Source organism: Pygoscelis adeliae, unplaced genomic scaffold (genome assembly GCF_000699105.1).
Source record: "Pygoscelis adeliae isolate BGI_AS28 unplaced genomic scaffold, ASM69910v1 Scaffold99, whole genome shotgun sequence".
NCBI classification, from domain to species: Eukaryota; Metazoa; Chordata; class Aves; order Sphenisciformes; family Spheniscidae; genus Pygoscelis; species Pygoscelis adeliae.
The window spans coordinates 1042567-1062460 of record NW_008825493.1 but is presented as its reverse complement, the minus strand read 5'-3'; the positions used below and the strand labels follow the sequence as shown (position 1 = coordinate 1062460).

The 19894-nt window shown below is 37.1% G+C and overlaps 1 protein-coding gene across 1 annotated transcript in view; it reads right to left on the bottom strand.

Annotated features, from left to right (window-relative positions):
- The window catches only part of MRPL3 (mitochondrial ribosomal protein L3), a 32495-nt gene that overhangs the window by 11786 nt on the left and 815 nt on the right, over positions 1-19894 (bottom strand). Inside the window, exons 2-7 of the mRNA XM_009331264.1 lie at positions 17961-18139; positions 16632-16723; positions 15712-15810; positions 11643-11742; positions 9671-9731; positions 798-906 (exon numbers count right to left, since the gene is read on the bottom strand). Coding sequence (XP_009329539.1) covers positions 798-906; positions 9671-9731; positions 11643-11742; positions 15712-15810; positions 16632-16723; positions 17961-18139 — 640 coding nt within the window. The remainder of the gene's footprint in view (positions 1-797; positions 907-9670; positions 9732-11642; positions 11743-15711; positions 15811-16631; positions 16724-17960; positions 18140-19894) is intronic.

Sequence of the window (19894 nt, the reverse complement as noted above, 5' to 3'; positions counted from 1 at the left end):
TTTTACAGTCTCAATTACGCTAACTTTGTTGCCCGATGCCTTTTTGCTTTTACTATTCTCTTAAGCATTATTAATCTTTTTTTAATTTTTATTTTAATTTCTCCAGGAAAATTACAGACAATTCAGGTTCAGTACTGTGACTCAGTTGGTCTTAATTCTGTATAACAAACCTAGTTTGCAAAAATCCCTCTTAGTTCAGCCTAAATGTTGTGCAAACTTTATAAGGACAGTTTTAAATGCATCTGTTCCAAAGAGCTTTTAAACTAATATTGTTTAGAGTTTGAAACTTAAAAATATTACTCTTTACTCTGCTTAAAAATGCTAAGAAGCGAACAAGCTATTTTGGGAATGAAAGAGTTCATAAAGCAGCTCCACAAGCCAGGCAAGGTGACAAAAGCAACTAGGGTTCCGAAGAACAGTACAATATGTGCAGTATAAAATAACAAGTAAATCCTTTCCAATCTATAAATGCTGTGATAAAAGATCCTTAGAACTCTCTTTGAAACATTGGACTATTTCTCTCAGCTATACTACAAAATACCACAACTTGTTGAGTTAAAATGTTTGCTTACTTACCAGCAATATAGAATATTCAGAAATCGATACATAAGAGAACAGCTATCTGCATTGCTCATTATAAAGTTTTCTGAACTTCCTTTGAAACAGCTGGGATTCTTTGCTACCTCAGAGTAGATGGTAACAGCTAGCTATTGTGCAACTGTTCATTTTTAGTAAGCAGTTCTAAAAATACCGAAGAAAGTTTACATCAAGAAATAAGAAGTAGTAAGAATCCTCACATTGGTAGATATTGCTCCAGGACGTCTGTGAGTTTTTGTCTGGCCGTGGGTAGCAGGCTGGCCTTTAAATCCCCACCTTTTCATGACACCTTGAAATCCTTTACCAATTCTGAAAAGAAAAATAATAAAGAAACAAACCTGGGTTAGTCAGACTTAAAATAGAGTTTCTAGCAAGAAACAATAATTTCAGTCAGGCTCATGATCTTTTTACCTTTAGCAAAACTCAGCAAATATTTTTTTAAAAAAATCTGTTATTTTATACCATAAACATATTCTAGTGCAATACTTAAATGTTGCTTTGGAGAATAAGAAGCACTAGAAATGAGTCAAATAGGCGAAAAGGCTAACACAAAATGCTCCTTGCTGTGATGGTCTCAATACATGGTAGTGTAATGAAGCTTTCACCAAGATTGGACACCAAAAAAACTCCCCAACCCCCAAAAACCCAAATAAAAAGCAACTGTATAACAACACATACCAAAACTTAATGAAAGGCCCTAAGCATCAAGAGGGAAGAGATGTCTGCTTAGACTAGCATAAAAATAAGCCAAGGAATATTTCTTTTCCAAACTACAATAGGCTCATCTCGTGAAAACAGTTTTATGTGTAGTAAAAACACTTAACTCTTTTGATCTGTACTCATCTGACAAATAAGGTCTAAACCAGAATAACAACTAAGATGTATCGTCAGTGCCCATGCCTTAATCTTTGAGGCACATGATAGTATTACTGGCTTTGGAGTTCTCTGTTTACTGCAGGGACAGACTCAATAGGAAAAACTGCCTCACCACTGCACAAAAGAAAAGCCGATTAAAATGTGTCTCAAACCAACATTGTCTGTTTCCAATAGGAAAAGTCTGACCACAGGGTTTATGGCTGCACTGATTATTTAATTAATCTAATAAGATGATCCTCTTCCTCCAATTTACAGAAATCTTTTTCTCTACTAATGCACTTTGCGATATCATGGTCCTATTAGTTCAAGCATTAGAACCTTCCGGCCAAACACAGGAAAATAAAACCGGGTGTGAGCATGCATACAGCCCGTTGTATATATGGACTACATTTTGCTGAGTCCCCTGATCAGAAAGCACTACCATTAAAAACGAGAGAAAACATACAAATGGGGAAAGCACCAACATTCACAAGAACTGCATTCTTTCCTCTTCCACTTGAATAATTCTCCTCTGATTGCTGGCCTAGTTGCCTAGAGCTAGTCAAACTATGGTCAAAACCAGCCACAAATGGAAAGACTCCCTAAAGCCACAGAACCATAAGGAAACAAGACTTGTGCAACCATGGTGTCCGCCTCTTTGTTTTCCCCTTCCCTGCTCTGAACCTAGTGGTCAATTCCAGTTACATTTGGTACAGAAGAAAGATACCTAATTGTTTGAGATCAAAATCATTGGTTAGAAAGTACTGAGGTTTTTTTGCTCCTTTCCTACAACTAACTAAGGAAACGCTAGAACATGATTAAAGTAGTGATATGTTTCTTTGGCTTGCCGGCTGGCCAGTTGTGCAAGAGCTTGCCGCCAGCAAGACAGTCTTTCCAGGCCAGCAGACAGTGCTGCAACACGGGGATATGGAGAGGGTCAGGGCCATGAGAGGGAGCTGAAGGCACCTGCAGGAGGGAGGACCAGGATTACCTGAGATCAGGAATGCAAGACAGAAATCTAAAGAATGCAAGGCTTTGTTCCACCAGTTTCTCACGAATCACCTTATTTTAAAAGCTTGCAGTAATGAACAGTGACAGTTGTAAAGAAACAGTTTGAGAGATACTCATGCTTTAAGAGAGGCTCAAAATTTGTCTTTTTCTACATCTGCAGATTGCTGAGGGATTAGTAACTTTGCAATATGTAGCAGAAACTAAGCTATAGGAAAACTTGTATCTGTCCTGCCAAAATGCTATTTTTTTCTTCAAAACTTCCTATTATTGGCCATGTTTTCCAAGTAGACTTCTGGCATCTCTAGCTGGAAGATGGAATTAGCAAACTCTCCAAAACCAACTTTAAGTGGGTCACATAACAGCTGTGCAGTTACCAGAGCGAGCAGACTGGGGGCATGATTAATTCTTTAGCTGCAGAAATGTACTTGCAACTCAGAGGAAACCATACAACCATCGAAAGCTACCATTTCAAAAGAAAACAGTACTGTCAACTTTAATCAAGAAGCATAAATGCTTGATGTTGTGAAACCACTTCAATATTTCATTCAGATCGTTCATTTTTCAACATGAAAATTTAGAATACTGGAAATTGTACTTTTAAATAAAATATAAAAATATAAGAAATAGTTAATACTAGTAAGAGATGCATTTTTAAAAAAATTTTACTTCATCAAATACTATAAGATATCTTGAAAAAGAAGCGATTATATCATAAGACAGAGTTCCTAGTGTTTAATGATTTATGCAATAGACTACGCTCATCTACTTTTTGGTCTTTCCAATCATACACGTATTTTCCAGTGAACAAAGACTCAGACTTCACAATAGCGAAGCCTTAAAAAATTTATAGAATGTGTGGCCAGACTGAAAAAGAGCACTCTGAAATCTGAGTGCTCCTGAAACCTGAAAATTCTCATGCATCTGTTGATCTGGAATATGAAAGGAAATCTCCAACATCTGAAATATTCTGGCTAGAAGGAAAGATATCTCAATGCTGAAATTAGGGTACTTCACAATGTATAATGCTTTATTATCTACCAAGGTTCTTTCATCACAGTAGTACAATAATTTTTTAGAATAGTTTCATTTTTTATTTGTGAAGAACTGATTGAAGATCTCTGAATCACCTACAAATACACTTTATCTTATGACTTTTTGAACATTAATTCTCTATTCAACATGATTCAGTCACCATCGTGATTGAAAACAAAAACAAGTTTTTATTAATTAAGAAGAAGCTCTAGTTTTATTTCATTTCGGAGTTTTTGATTTCTTTAAAAGAATAAACAATGTATAATGTTTTAAACACATGCCAAGATGAAAAACAATTACACAGACAGTGAGTATTTCTTCCTAGACTCATGCTCTATCTGAAAGAAAACTGGAACCAGAATAAAAACTACAGGATTATGTAAATCATACATCAAGTTTAAAATAAAGTAAGGAACTACTAACAACTGTTTAAATCAAATTTAGAAAGGAGGACTGTTCAACTAGGCACTTAGCAGCTCAGCCAATATACCTCAATCATTATAGAAGAATAGTGTTTTTCCAACCTAAGTCCACCTTGATGTGACTGTGATCTGTTCTCAGGCAAGTGGTGGATTTCTCTACTATACGCAAAAAAAAAATATTATGAATAAATTTTCCATGACTCAAAATTTACCTGTATTTCTAATGCAAAGATTTTACATTCTTCCAATTGTATGAAATGCAAAGTGCTTTTGAAATGAATATTCATCTTATATAAACAAGGAAGAGAACTTAAGATGCATGGTGTTCAAGAAATACTATAGAAAACCAGAGAACGATTTATACAGTTTACAGTTTTCTTAAACTTTTTAAATTTTTTAAAAAAATTAACAAATATTTGTAAGAATATATTCTTCTTGACTACTACACAGATGCCAGGTATCAGCTATTAGTTTATTAATATTACTTATTAATTTCAAATTGTTTCACTGCCCTCTTCACCCTTCTTAAAAATTACTAGGTGTGAATGCATTCAGCAAACATTCACCAATAAAATAAAAGAAAAATAATTATTGAAACTAAACCTAAACCAGTATTTTGCAAAAGTGAATGAAATAGAAAAATCCCCCAAAAGAATACTGGATCTTTTATTACTTAAAAAGTCTTGTGAGTTCATTTCCAATAAATATTTCATAACATTAAATTAGTGTGAGCTAGACAAATCAAAAGATTAAAACATACAGTTATCATATATGCAATACATACTCTTTTATGTATACTATATATTTATACACTACTTTTAGTATACTATATACATTATTCTATGTAATTTCACATTAGCCAACATATGTATAAAAGATACCAACCAAACACGTACCTCTCCGGGATTTACTTTTCTTATGATGATTGGCACCACAATTTCATTTAAGAATGCATCAAAAGAATCCCCAATTTCCCCCCCCCAAAAGCCCTAACTACTGGCATCCCACTACACCTTGTTCATTGAAGTCTGAAATCTTTAAAAAGAAACACAAGACAAATCTAATTTATAACAAACTCAAACATGCATAAGGAGAGAGTTACAACTCCAAAATCTCTTAATAGGCATAGTACTGACAACTTCAGATACTTTCAAAAAACACTGAGGTTTTTCAAAGTGAGATCTTAATCCAGAACCATGTATTAATTAAACAGAATTAATATCTAGATTCCACTCTGAAAGAATCCAGTTGTGTGCAGCATCTGAGATACGATAATCAAGAACCTACATTGAAGTAGAACATTTGTCATCCTACTTATACTGTTGCGATCGATAAGACATCTTGTACCTGTTGTCTTGGCGTGAATCAAGGACTATATTTTTTTTGTTCTGACAACAGTAACATTAAACACTGTATCTGAACAAAAAAACATGCACGAGACCTATCTTTATTAGACTTGATATGTATAATGCGACTGTTCTTCCATACATGGAATTCAGTCACTTACTTTACCTAGCTTCACTGAAGCATGATTACCTGAATCCCAGAATGGAATCACAGGCAGCAATGATGATATGCAAAGTAAGACACACAAATGTTAAATGAAAGGAAAATAATTTTTCTGTAGAATTAAAAATAGAGTTTAATTAGACACAGTTGTTCTAGTCTCGCCTGCAGGAAAGCAGCTGTTCAGGTTAACCACCTAATTTTGTACAAAACCTCATTTTCCAGGTTTAATACAAGTAAAATGCCGGTACCTAATGAGCCAACTTTCATTTAGAAAGCTACTGGAATAAAGCACTCTAATTAAGCAACAATTTAGTTTGCTGCTAACTCTTCAAACTTAGCTAATTTAAAAGACAATTATTTAGATGCCGTAGAAGAAAAGGATTCCACCTACTTCAGTCAAATAATTTCAGACAATTGTAGAGCATACTTTCAGGCTCAGATTACACTGTTAACCTAGCAAAGCTTAAATAAACCACTAAACACACCAGAATCACCACTTAATTCTGACACATTTCAAACAAAACTAGTATTGGCTTTTTCTTTGGAGTGGTAAAATTTCTGATGTTCCAAAGGTTTCCTGAAACAGGTCATGAAGTGGCAGAAAAAGGTAGTATAATACAACTCCATCTCCATGCTGTATGCATTGGGCTACCACTGTAAGGCACAGCCCCACCGCTCCCCATCCCCGTGTTTTGGTCATCTTTGTACTAGCGCAGAAGCTCACTCAGCTGATCAGCAAGCTGGGGCGTGCAACCGATCCAGCTGAAAACTAACCCAGTGAAGAATACAGGTATCTCACGCTGATCTTTTCCTTCATGCAACTCAGGTCACCAGTACCAGCGCCAGGAAGCCAAAGGGAACTCTGTGGGAGCGAGCACCACCTCCCCTTTGGGCAGCAGCCTCTACGATGCCAGCTTAGAGAAGTCACAGAAGTGCAGCCTGTGAGAGAAGCGTTTCTGGACGGTGCTATGCATTTTAACTCAAAGCGTATCGGGCCTAAAACAGACCATCAGCCCACAGGAATTCTGAAATTTACTGCTGTCCCAAAAAGGGCAGTAAGCCTTTACACATTTTTGAAACATACCTCTGAAACACTGAGGAAAAGTCTTGTTGTTAAAGACAGCTATAAAACTTAAGGATTGAGCTTTTAAATTGCTGAAAATAAGTACTAAGGAAAAAATTCAGCACTAAAGATTGACAACATGCAGATGCACTGCCTACTGTCAGTGCTCTAAAAGCTACTCATGCTGTGCTGAACAAATTACGAGACTTCAAATAAAAACAAATGCATACATCTTTAACTGAACCTTCTCTTTTCTGGGAAAGTGTTTTTCTTCACAGAGGTATAAATGAATCAAAACATTTCAAAAGACTTCGACAAAAACATTTGCAACGAAAGTTTAAAAGCAGACAGTCATAAAAAACCACCCTATACTTTGGTAACCAAATCAAGATGCTAACCAAGACCTCTGAAACATAGTGCAAGTAGTTTGTCCAAGCTACGATACCTAAGAAAAGCTTGCTTATTTTTAAGGAACGTATTTTTGATTTACATGTTGGTAGAAGGAAGCATACAAAAGGATATCTTGCTCATCTGAATCATTAAAAGTTGATAAAAAATTAAAATATCCTTTATATTCCACTATATTATCTCCTCATTGAGGTGACATTAGTTTTCTTTCTTTCCTTTTTAAAGGAATAATTAGAATTAGCCATGCTATTAACAGCACTATTATCATCTATATGATTTCAAACATTGCACACTTCAGTGTTTGCTCCAGTAAAACAAAATTACTGACAATCTTAAAAATGTAAAGTACATGTTCATGTAAAAGTATTTCCAAAAACTTTACTAGCGGTGATAGCAAGTTTTTAGGAATTACTGTCTTTTAAGTCCATAATGGTTTGAATCAGGAAGATGGAAGTTGCGGGAGGAAGGAGAGGAAGTCAATCTGTGCTCCCTACTGTAACCCAGCGTTATATCCTTAAGTACCTTTTCAAAATACCCCTGTAGCTTAGGATCTTTCAAGTGCCTACATCACTTCTGAAAATGGGACTTTAGAGACTAATGTACAAAGGCTCGTTTCAGCCTGTGGACCAAACCTCCCCAAGTTCCCTCTTTGTTCAATAGGGAGAAGCTGGCTCCTCTTGAGGGGGGATCAGAACACAAGTACAACATGAAGTATGTTCTCGTTTTGCCCCCCCAGCACAGTCCAAGTGCTATAGCTCAATGCTATAATAATTCCCAAGATAACTTTTTTTGCCCTTCACTGAAGCAATTCTTGGATATTTTTGTGACATTGTGAAATCTGTACTTACAGGTACAGTAACTAAGAACGATGGATACAGTATTCTGAAAAATAATGAAAAACCAAACCCAAGTATGAGACTAAGCAACACTGGATGAAATTGCATGGAATAAAGTAAAAGACCCAAAGAAAAACTGAAATGTAGTAAAATAATTTAATTCTTGCCCAAGAATACTGCCCAAGTTAAGGCAGTACGATAAATGCAGCATTCCAGAAAAGTGGAAATTAAGAAAGAAACATTAAAAGTAGAAATCAGAAAGTAAGTCACAGAAAAAGGTTAAAAAACGCCCAGATATAAAAAGACTGGGGTGATTAGAGAATCGTATTGATAGAAAACCCATGATAAAAAAAAATCTGATCTTTCCCTTTAGCTTAAGAATTTTTTCTTCTCCTTTTGTATCAGGCACTTGTACAGTAGGATTACATGTAATACACTACCAAAATCAGCAGTACGAACAAAAAGCTAATTTCTGAAATGGGATCATACAAATATCGGGAGAAAATAGATTAGAAATACTGAATTAAAGGTAGGATGGATTCACTGAACACGACCAAGAACCCAGTTTATTTTTAGCTTGCTAGTATTTTCAAATACATATAGCAAGATACAAATCAATACCCTGTGGCTACTTACCAGTATCTCTTACACTGCCAAAAAAACCCCTTCCCTAGTTCTTGAAATACTTCTAGAAAAACAAAGCTTTTCTGCATTAACAAAGCATGACACTTAATCTACACAATGACTGACTGCATTCATAATGACACTGCTTTGCTTTGCAAACAAGCTATTGTCTCTTGTAGGCTGCTCACCGAATGCAATTTAGAAGCAGAATGAGTAATATACCAGATCTAAGTCTTACATAAGTAAGTTTGACATAGGAAAACACTAATTCCAGTCAACTCCTCGACCTCCTGTTCTCAATAGGGTACCCTCATAGGTGTAGTCAGGTGTAGCTATATTAGAACCAACTACTTGGCTGTACTGATATGGTTGGTTTCTCCATATGTACAAAGCCCTGTGAATAATATTAGACATTTATAAGTATTACACATATGTGAGACAATTACAATGGATGATATTTCAACAAGGCCAGTTGGGTATAATCTCCATTACACAAAAAATTAAACATCAAATGGAAAACGTTATCTTGGTATCACAACACAATAAAAATACACTTCACTGAAATATGGAGATAGGAGTTCTCCTGGGCAGTGGAAATCATGGACGTAATAGAAGAGGCATGACCAGTCTTTGCAAGATGCCAGTTTTTCTTTTGACACCCTCTACCAGCTGAGCTCTAATTTGGCATTTGCAGTGGTCTGAGAGGAAATCATTGCTCCCACGTTAAAGTAAAAGATCATTAGCCATTGCTGGCAGAAGAGATGAGCTGGAATATGAGAGAAAACAAAAAAGGAATTTGACAGCTCCGTTGTTCGGCTAAACATTATCTTTTTGCTTTTCTTTCGGTCCACATGATACATCTCTCTTTGCATCTCTTCACCAAATCAAAATTGAGCAGTCTTTCTGGGAATTGATGCCTTTCAGCATTTATTCCCCACTTCTACATACCACAGATGCTGCATTATAGACGTCTTCACCTGTGCTAAACTTGAGCACCTCTTTCTCAAGCTGTTTGTCAAGCCCTTCCATGCTAATAATGTATGTGCAACAGACAACATATCCAGAACCATAGCCCTAATAGTATTATTTGTTTACCTACCGTGTTCAAAATCAAAAGTAAGCCTCAGCAAAGAAAGATAATTTGATATTTTTAACCCAATGGCTGAATGGACTTCTATTTCCTGCCACTACCCTTGCAATTGTATTTCAGCTTTTGTGAGCCGTGAGTTCAAGCCAAAGTAGAGGGGAAAAAAAAAAATTCAAGCAGTCTATTTGAAAGACGAACCATACACGTTAAATCATTAGGAACCTACGTTTTTGCAGTAACATCCACGAACTGCCCCGGGCGGAAGTGAGCAGCATACAAAGGAGTACCTTCAAAAGAAGAGGAGAGATCATGTTCAGCTAAGTGCTGAAATCCTCAAACCACTATCCAGTCATTACCATCCAGGGTAGATTACAGTCACAGGAAAGGAAATAAAACTTTGTTTCTATTCACATATTCTTTTTTGTTCTTTATAAACCTCACTGACTAAAACAGATGCTTTGCAGTTACTACTTAAGCACATTTCTCAGTTCCTAGGCCAATTTCAGATGAGTAGGAAGGAAGGGTCAGGGCTTTACTCAGGTATGTTGCACTTCAGACACCGAAAGAGACAAAGTCCAAAAATGTTGAATTAGTTAAGACTCACAATAACCAAACTTGGCAAGAAAACAGAACATGCTCCACTTATAACTACTAGCACTTCACAAGGTGGAGGTTTTTTTTTTAAAAAAACCAAAACCCAAAACACTTCCTATAAAAAAGGAGTTAAGAATTAAAAAAAAAAGTTTTGCAATGCTTCCTCTTTGTTAAGACACAGTGTTTCCAAACTAAAGACTGTGGCAGAAGTACAGCTTCATCCACTGAAGAATCACCTATACGCCAGCCTTTAGCAGAAGTAGTGCTACTGTCGGTCAGTGACACCACTCACCTGACTGCAATTACACTCATTCTGTAAGTGCTTGTAGCATCAAAGTTTTAATTTATTTAAAGATTTATTTTGTCTTCAGCAATTTTTTCTCATCCAAGTGCAATATTCTTTTATTAGCAGCTTTAAAAAAAAACAGAGTTGATAACTTTGTTCATTATAAATAAACTTTAATCTGAAGATCCATGCAACTGCGTCTTTAACAGTTTCCAGCCTGTTTTAAGTCTATTAAAAAAATTAAATTTTAATTGCTTCATGTCCACACCCATTTTTATGCTCTTTTCAAATCTGTATGAACGCAAACTGAAATGATGTAAACCTCTCCTAAGTCTCAAGCATAAAAATCCTCATATTATTTCATGTTATATTTATATGATCCATACACACCTGTGATAAGATGCCTGTCAACTGACAGAAAATCATGTACATGAAGAATGTTATGTACAAAATACACACACTGCAAAATCAGCTTATTGAAAACTTGCAATTCTGCTTTATCTCGAGCTTTTGCTTCCTTTTATCAGTCCACACTTCCTCTTCATGTCAGATTTGATTTTTATCAGTTACCACACTCTCCTAAAAAGGTCTTGCAAAAACCTTCTCTAATGGCAAATAAAGACATAATACATTAGCATTTCCTACCCTATATAATTTTGGGGAAAGTACCTATAACTGTCAAAAAGCACAAAATGAAAACCTAAATACACTAGCTAATAAAACCTTAAAAACATAAAACTTTTCACTAAATCTCCAAACTTCTAATACTGATTTTTAGTGAGAATGTTTGTTATAACATGTTTTAATGTATTTTATTTTGCAAGCTGCCAGAAAAAAAACACCATATATGACAGCCATCAGTCCTACTTCTGAACACAGCAAGAAACAAACCTCAAACTGCTATTTTAGGCTCCTGAAAAACATTACCACAAAATTCTCGGTGCCCCTCTCATAAGGATAATCAGAGAACTTCCTGTAAATGCATTCATATTTATACCCAACAAGTGAGTCAAGGTTACATTTATTTCTCACCTCAATGTTCATATTAGCTAGTTTGGCCCAGACTTATTTTCTAATCAATGGAAACATAATATCCAGGAAAAAGGAAAAATCCTACTTCTCATTACCTAAAAAGTAAAGCCCATTTTCTAGTTTTCCTTAAGAAAAAAGTTTGTTTGTACTCAACGACAAAGAAATAAGAATTCAGCAATTTCCATACAAACCAAAAATGAAATACGCGTCATAACTTGATTTAGGTCTACAAGCGGCAGATGTTAAATGACTGTGCATATAATATTCAGTAGCTCAAAAAGATTACCTGGTTTAATTATGGCATCATCTGTTACATTAAATGTTGTAACTTTCTGCTTTCGTGGTACTCCAGCTTCTTTAAAAATTTCCATTGCAGACTCCGATTTCTGTAACAAAGAGCAGCCATAAAAAAGAAGTTATCTTAAAATACCAAAGGATCAACCTAGCAGAGAAAGTGATTACAAACTATCAACACCACTCAGAAAAACAGATATATCATACTACACTCTTACCTTGAGACTAGCATTTTAACTCTATCTAAAATTAATTTAAAACTCCTCTGTCTGCATTTTATTTTCTGTCAACTAGTTACTAGTTACCCTACAGCTACATGATATAAACAAGAGATATGTGAAAATGTCTAAGATCAGAAAAGGGAACCAATCATTTAGAATATACATAAAATATAATACTGCTTTTTCATGACTCTCAAAGAGTTTTGTAGTAATTTAAAAGCATTTTCTCTGTTTCAAAGCTTCTAATGACTTAGTTCCACACCACCATAAATATGATTTATTTGCTTTAACTAAGAAACCCATGGAAATAAAAGCCTGGTCTTGCAGAAACTTCTAGAAATGCCTAACTTCCCACAGAAAAGAATCTAGAGTCTCTGGACAAAAAAGAAAAATGAAGAACAACAAGTTTATGATTCATGTATTTTTAAGAGATACCAAGTACACTCAGTGTCAAACCACTACTGACCCTTTAGAAGGGTTCTTCTTTTTAGAGGAGTCTGACAAAGTCAAAAGTACTTAAAATTGTTCTCAACTGTTTTAAACAAGACGACTCACAGAACCGCTGACCACTGAGATGATACCAAGCAATGGAAGCAGTGATGCAGGAAAACTATGGCCATAGGAAAAAAGCAATGCAGCTGATTTTTCTTCAAATGAATTCTCCTAGAAAGCAATTTAAGCATCTGACAATACTGTCACACTTGGATAATCACATCTCCGAGGTTCACTTCTCAAAAATTCTGTGCAGTTCTCTCTCTCTCAAAAATAATTCTGTGTATTTTAAGACAAAATAATGTGAACAACTTTAAAATCATTACTTAGTTTATTTTGAAAATCTGCATGTTGCCCTTCCTTTTGTTTTTAAAAATCTGATAAAAAGTGTTAGGAGAACAGAGGAAGTTTTGTGAAGAATGAGGGAGCAAGACGATGAGGATCTCTGACTTAGACACTAACCAGAAATTTTAACTTTATGAATCCGTCCTTACTTGAGGAGAAAGTGTGGATACAAAGTCTTTGAGAGTTAAAAAGTTTTTTTGAGTGATTTGTTAACTTGAGTTCATAGTACAAAACAGTCCAAATACCTTTAAAAAAAAAAAAGTCATCAACTAAATACAAAATCTCCCATAAGACCACAAAAATTTGAGGCATCAATGGAGGACAACTGCATTAAACTGTAGTACCATATGCAAGAATTAAAAATAAAGAAATCCCCTTTCTACTAAACGCCTGCATATCAATCCTTTATTCCACTGTTATGTAGAACTGCTGCCTTAGATGACAGCAAGGGGAGCTCTGTGCTCAGCATGGGTGCCTGGAAAGAGCTACCACAGCTGAAGAAAAGCGTAGTGAAGTCAAAGGATAAAAATCGCTTACATCTCAAGAATCCTACTACAGCCTTGCACTGTTCTACTTCAACAACAAGTTTTCTTCAAACAGTCAAGTCAGAGAGATGTATTTCTACGAACAGAACACGGCAGTCTTTACAAAGCCTTCCTAAAAAGCAATACTGGAGAGAAGAACATTGAGTGAATTCTCAGACGTTCTTATTTTTAAAAAGACCAACAATATCTTCCAGTGTTATAGGAAAATGATCGCTATGCCCTCACTTAAGGAAAGCATATAAAATATTTTTGACAAAAAATTGCTAGAACACCAACAGAACTGTACTTTTGAGAATAATTTTGCATTTAAAGAAATCATGAAAAATCTGCTCACTTATAATAGACTGACATACATCAAGCTAAAAAGGAAAAAAAAAATAGACTGACATACATCAAGCTAAAAAGGAAAAAAAAAATCTTGCTAAAAATACAATACCCCTTATCATTTAAGCAATTTGACACTCAAAAGAAATACATGAAACTCTTTGTTAGTAAAATTACTGAGGCAATAATTAGATTAAATTCATTAAAAATCAGTTGCTGTGAGGAATCTGAGGAAAACAGATGTTCCGATGAGGAATTACAGAAGATAAACGGCTTATGCTAATACAATACGGTACCATTCAGCTTTCTTTGAATTCTCACTTTCAGACACTTCAGAGAGAAAAGAAACACACAAAAAGACTGATAAACAAAGGAAAGCAATGATTCAAACCTGCAGCTAAACCACAGAATGACATCGTTTGTTAGTACCTTAACAAGTAAAATTGTTCAGAATCGGCATGACAAATTCTTTCTTAGAAATTACACAATGGTGGTGATAACAACACCACCACCACCACCACAGAGCTCAGTCTCAGGCCAGGTCCTCACCACAGATTGGTCTAAGGATATTTAATTAAATTTCTTTATTAAAATGAGTCTAAGTTCAACCAAATTAATAGGAGCTAAATTGGAAAAAGTTATGTCCAAGAGAGTCTTTAACATAACTCAAACTACTAAAACATCCTTGAGTTGACTTTTTAGGTAGTTTGGCTTTGAAGAAGTTTTCTTAGTTCTCTCAAGAGCTGTTTAAAGAGGAATTTTCTATATACCTCCTTGCTTCCTGCACATTTTTACTCTGACGACATATTGAATCACTGATAACATCGTTTTTATGAAAAGATCAACTGTAAGGAGTCTAATGTGCATAATACAACTTGAAAATTATTATTCACATGATTCTTGCATGTCTTAAACCAAGGTAACAGGAAAGAAAAAACACAGCTGTCATTTCTCCAGGAAAAATGTCACACCTGGAAAGGGGGAACGGACTAAAGTGACAGGATAGACACCTGAAAAGTACAAGCAACGATGGTGAAATGTGGCATAAACCCACCGAATAGAAGAAAGACACCTTAAAATGTAAGCCTGTTCAAAATCAGTAGAATATACTATAAAAGCCAATAGATTTATCAAATGGAAAAAGCTTCTTCCCTCACCTCCACTAAAGCAAAAACAAGTACACAGATTAATTTTGAGGCTCTGCGACAACCTTCTGTTTGGAAAAGGGAAACACATGTCCTCAAAAAGCCACAATCACAAACTGAGATAATCTGCTTAGTAATCACGAGTCCTATTTTTTTTTTACTTGCCTAAATCAAACAAATGAGTGTCAGGATACTGCAAGAAGTGAAAAGTGATATTTTATAGAAATAATGGATCATAGAAACTGCAATCCTCTGAGGGAAAGCTTTATTCCTGCCTTGATCTATAATTCAATTTTCCTCCTCAGGAATGACAGCTCTGCTAGACAACCTCAGCCACTGAAGGCTGCTGGGAATTCTGCATCAGGCATTTGGGGTGTCTAAACAAGCGAGTGGTTTTGATATCGCTGTTGATGAGCTATAATCATGAAGCTATCTTCCTGAAAATTTAAGTCTTAAACTTATTCATCAATGAAACTATATGCAAATTAAGCAATCTCAACAGACCTGTGGAAAAATTGCAACTAAAGCTAATAAAATAGTATGGAAGAGTAAGCTAGAGAACAAAGTCTTCTAAACAACCGATGAAGCTGGATAAGTTTACAACAGCCCACTAATGCGTGTTACTTGCAGTCCTGGTCTTGTATTGCATCTCCACAGACATGGCGAACACACACGTTTGTACATTGTTGATGACCCTTCAGACCCTTTCATCAGCATGGGACACTGCACATCAAAGCAAGTTCCTAAACCCACAGCTTTCCTCGAGAATCAGGAGGCAAAACTTTCAAAAAGTTCTTCTTGCTATTCTCTTAACCAAGAATCAACACTAGCATTAGGAAATAAGCAAGGGTGGATGTGACAAAAGGTCAGTTCCAAAGCATGCATGTCTGCCAATTAATCTTTTAGAGAAGTCTACCTGTGCTACTTTTGTACTGTAACCACAACAGAAACAACTATTGTAACAAAAACCCCCAAAGTGGTTCACTTACAGAAAAAGGAGATGCGTTTTTGCCTCCAACAAGTAGCTTAGATGTTTTTCCACCTGACTCTTCCTTTGAAATGTATCTTAAAACATGGCAATCTTGCACCTTAAGAAAAGAAGAACAGTGTTTATTTGAGGATAAACAGATGTGTACGCTTTGAGACCATCATAAGATATTATCAAAACAAGTGAAACAAAGTCAGTCTCTGTTTTCATTTGTATCTACATAACAGGAGATACAGCCTACAAGTAGGGGAGCGTGCTACCTTTTTACCATAGACATTCTTTTTCCAATCAATTAAAGGCTTATCTTAGAAAAGAATATTAGTAGAATGCAAACTGTATTTTCATAAATGCTCTAGAAATTGAATAAACTTTTATAGCTATCTTTTGCCTGCAAGATGTGCAAAATCCCTACTGAATGCAGTGGCCAAGCATACAGTAAGAGCCCACGTTTTAGACTCCTGCCTCTTTGCCCTGTAAACCCCATGTCCTTCACAGCCCCGGTTGATCATATGGCAGCAACAGCTCAGTGGAACAGCTTCATCACAGTAGTATCTGCCAGAGAATATGAAGAAGCAGCTTCAGGGCTACAAAGGCTTGCTACCAAAGCGCCTGCAGGTAGCAAAAAAAAAAAAAAAGTGAAGTGGGGTAGTTTATGTTGCCTCCCATCTCCCCTCACCTAGGTAATACTATGCACAGTTCTGCAGCACTTGAATAACTGAGGCAGAAGGCAGACCGCTCCTAGAAAGTTTAGAATATAAACAGAGAATAGGCACAGTGTACTATGCAGGGCTGAAAGAAATCTTTCCTTTCGTTAGGGATTTCCTACTCTGTACAAGTGATAAGTTTCACTTTTTGCCTGAAACTTCTGGTTAACGATCTGAATACAGTATAGGAGATTAAATTAATTATGATTTATTTCACCTTAAGCAGTGTGACAGCATGTTTTTTTCCTGACTTGGTCCATATTGGCATCATTCCCAGTTTTACTGCAACAACACCAACTCTGACGGAATCTGTAGATCAAAACAGAACATGGATGCAACTCCACACTTGATATTTGAAAGAGCCCATCTCACAACTTGCAAAGTCCCATTAACTCAGACCTTTCCTAAGGAGTTGGGGGAGGAGACAAAACATCACTGACTCCCTGCGGGTAGTCTGGGAATAACCTGTTCACTGTTTTTAATTCTGTTAGCAGTAAAGTTCTATTTGTTCCAGTTGTGTTTGACAGAACACGCAAAACAGCTCTCCATTAAGTTCAGAACAACCAACACTTCAGACATTTTCTTTTTTAGAAAATACAACACTAATGTAGTTAGTTTCACTAGAGCCAAACTAACTACTGAAAAGTTTACTGCAGTAGGTTCCTCCCACCCCGACCTCTGCATATTTTTGTCACTATAACTGTAGAGCAAAGGCAACCTGTCAAGTCTGGATTCTGACAGTCCGTGGTGTGAAAAACAGAACACTTAAGATGAAGAATAAATGCTTTAAAGTTTGAAAAATGCTCTTTGCTCCAGTTTCCACTGTCATACCCAAGGATCTTGTCATGGATTTGCAGACTCTGTTGCTTGCTGTCAAATGATGTGACCCTTTGGAAGACTCAAAACCTTTATGTTGTGTTCTAGTGCGTAAGACTTCGGACATTAGGAAAAGGTTCTTCACTGAGAGGGTGGTCGGTCACTGGGACAGGGTCCCCAGGGAAGTGATTATGGCACCAAGCCTGTCAGAGTTCAAGGGGCATCTGGATGATGCTCTTAGTCATATGGTTTAGTTTTAGGCAGTCCTGTGAGGAGCAGGGAGTTGGACTCGATGATCCTTATGGGTCCCTTCCAACTTAAGATATTCTATGATTTTATGAATCACTGAATAGAAGTGGGATGTGTTACATACTACAGTTTTTCTTCAGAGTCTAGCAGTATTTACAAGAACATTTTCAAGTTCATATACTTTATTCTAGGGAGTCTTTTCTGATTAATTCATAGTTTATTATTTTGTCATTTTGCAGCAATGGGACTGGCCAAGCACTGATTTGGACTAAAACCTAAGTTCTTAAAACGTTATTAACACCTAAATGCTTTTTAGAGAACTGATGTATTACATTTACTGATTTACTAGGAGATGTGTTGGATAACTGAGGTAAAAACAAAAAGGAAAATACAAGACACAATCCTGATGTTACTGAATACGACAACACAACAACAACAATTCCAGCATGAGCGTGGTATTTCAGAAGAGATACTTTCTCACCTGGTTTCCACTCATTCAATGGCCATGGCTCATCTTTCAGAGGGCACAGCTTGCTGGCTGTCTGAGCTTTGTATTCCTCCGCAGTTGTCTTCTTGAGGAACTGGACATTCTCTTCAGAAAGATGCTCATGCCACCATGTTGTACTGTTAATGTGCCTGACTACAAAGCCCAGCTGCCCCCTTTCCAGTGGTGGGAAAAAGTTTTAAGTGTCTTATCAGTTCAAATAATGTCTCATAACATGTATGTTCATAATGTAATACATACTACATAATTATATCATTACATTATACAGTCATAAAGACCAAAATTATACTAGCAACCACCATCACTCAAACTAGCCAACCCTAACCAACAACACCTAATTATTTGTCATGCTCTCATCTAACTTTTAAAGTATTCTAAAATACACCAAAGGCGGGCAAGCAACAACAAATCAAACCACCACTCTTTCTATGATAAAAAAAAAAAGCTAGATCCGTGAACGAAGAGATAGCAGTGGGTGTTGTATACTTTAACTCTAGCAAGGCTTTCAACACAATCTCCTGTGGCACGCTTCTATCCAAGCTGGGATGTTATGGCATGGATGGCAGGGCTATCAGATGGGCAAAAACCTGACTGGATCATCAGGCTGAAAGAGTCGTGGTTAATGGTTTGCACTCTACCAGAAGACCAGTTACAAGTAGAGTTCCTCAAGAGTCTATTTGAGGACTTGCCCTGTTTAATATCTTTACCAGTGACCTGTAAGAGGGGATGAGTGCACCTTTCTTAAGTTTGCAAATAAAACTGAACTGAAGGGAGCAGTTGATAATGCTCAAGGGCGTCCCTCTGCCAGTCAGAGGGACAGGCTAACAAAGAACCTGATGAAATTCATAAAGGAGAGATGCAAAGTCCCACACCTGGGATGGAATAACCTCTTGCAAGGGTAGAGGCCGTGACTTCAGCAGAGCTGCTCCCCAGCCAGGCAAAGGACCTGGGAGTCCTAGGGGGCAAAAAGGTAAAAAAGGAGCCAGCAGGCTCCTGGCTGACAGCAGCCTGGGCTGTATCAACAGAAGCATGGTCAGGAGATCAAGGGAAGCAGTTATCGTCCTTTCTCCAGCACTCAAAGTAGACCACATCTGCAATAATAAATTCAGTTTTGGGTCCCCAGAACAACAGTGATGTTTATAAATGAGTGAGTACAGCAGTGGTACACAAAAATATAGGGGCTGGAGCACTTGCCCTGTGAGGAGGATTGAGGTAACTGGGCTTGTTTAGTCTGGAAAAGAGGAGGCTTAGGGGGGACCTGGCAGCAGCTTTCCAATACCTATGAGAAGGTTACTGAAAAAACAGAGCCATGCCATGTTTACTGAGGTGCATGCCAGGAGTTTGACATAAGGAAAAAATGTTCAGCCTTAGGACAGTCAGACACTGGAACAGGGGCCCAGAGTCACTGTGCAGCCTCTGCCCTTGGAGGCTCCCAAGGCCAAACCAGACAAAGCCCTGAACAACCTGGTCTGACCTCAGAGCTGGCCGCACTGTCAGCAGGTTAGACTAAAAACCTCCTGAGCTCCCTTCCAGCCCCGACAATGATTTTACATTCACTGCTAAACAGCTCACTACGCTGCCGTAATTTTTGTGAGGGCTAAGAAAAGCTTGAATGCTTCTCAGTCCTCAGCAAGTACAATGAAACAGGTAACAATACAGTTAGCAAATGCACGTGGCTAGCTGCAACAGCTGGCCAAGGCGACTCGAATGGGGGGAAGACCTCACCCAAGGGGGTGATGCGAAAGGACGTGCAGAAGGTGCAGCAGGTCAAGTCACTCAGAATGAAGCAAAGATACTGCCCCAGCGGTAAACCGCGACCCTACCGCCTTTGCACATGCAAACTTTCCGGGCGCTGCCAACAGGCTGCACCCAGAGGCCTCTCCAAACGGTGGAGATCAGAGGCGCCGCCG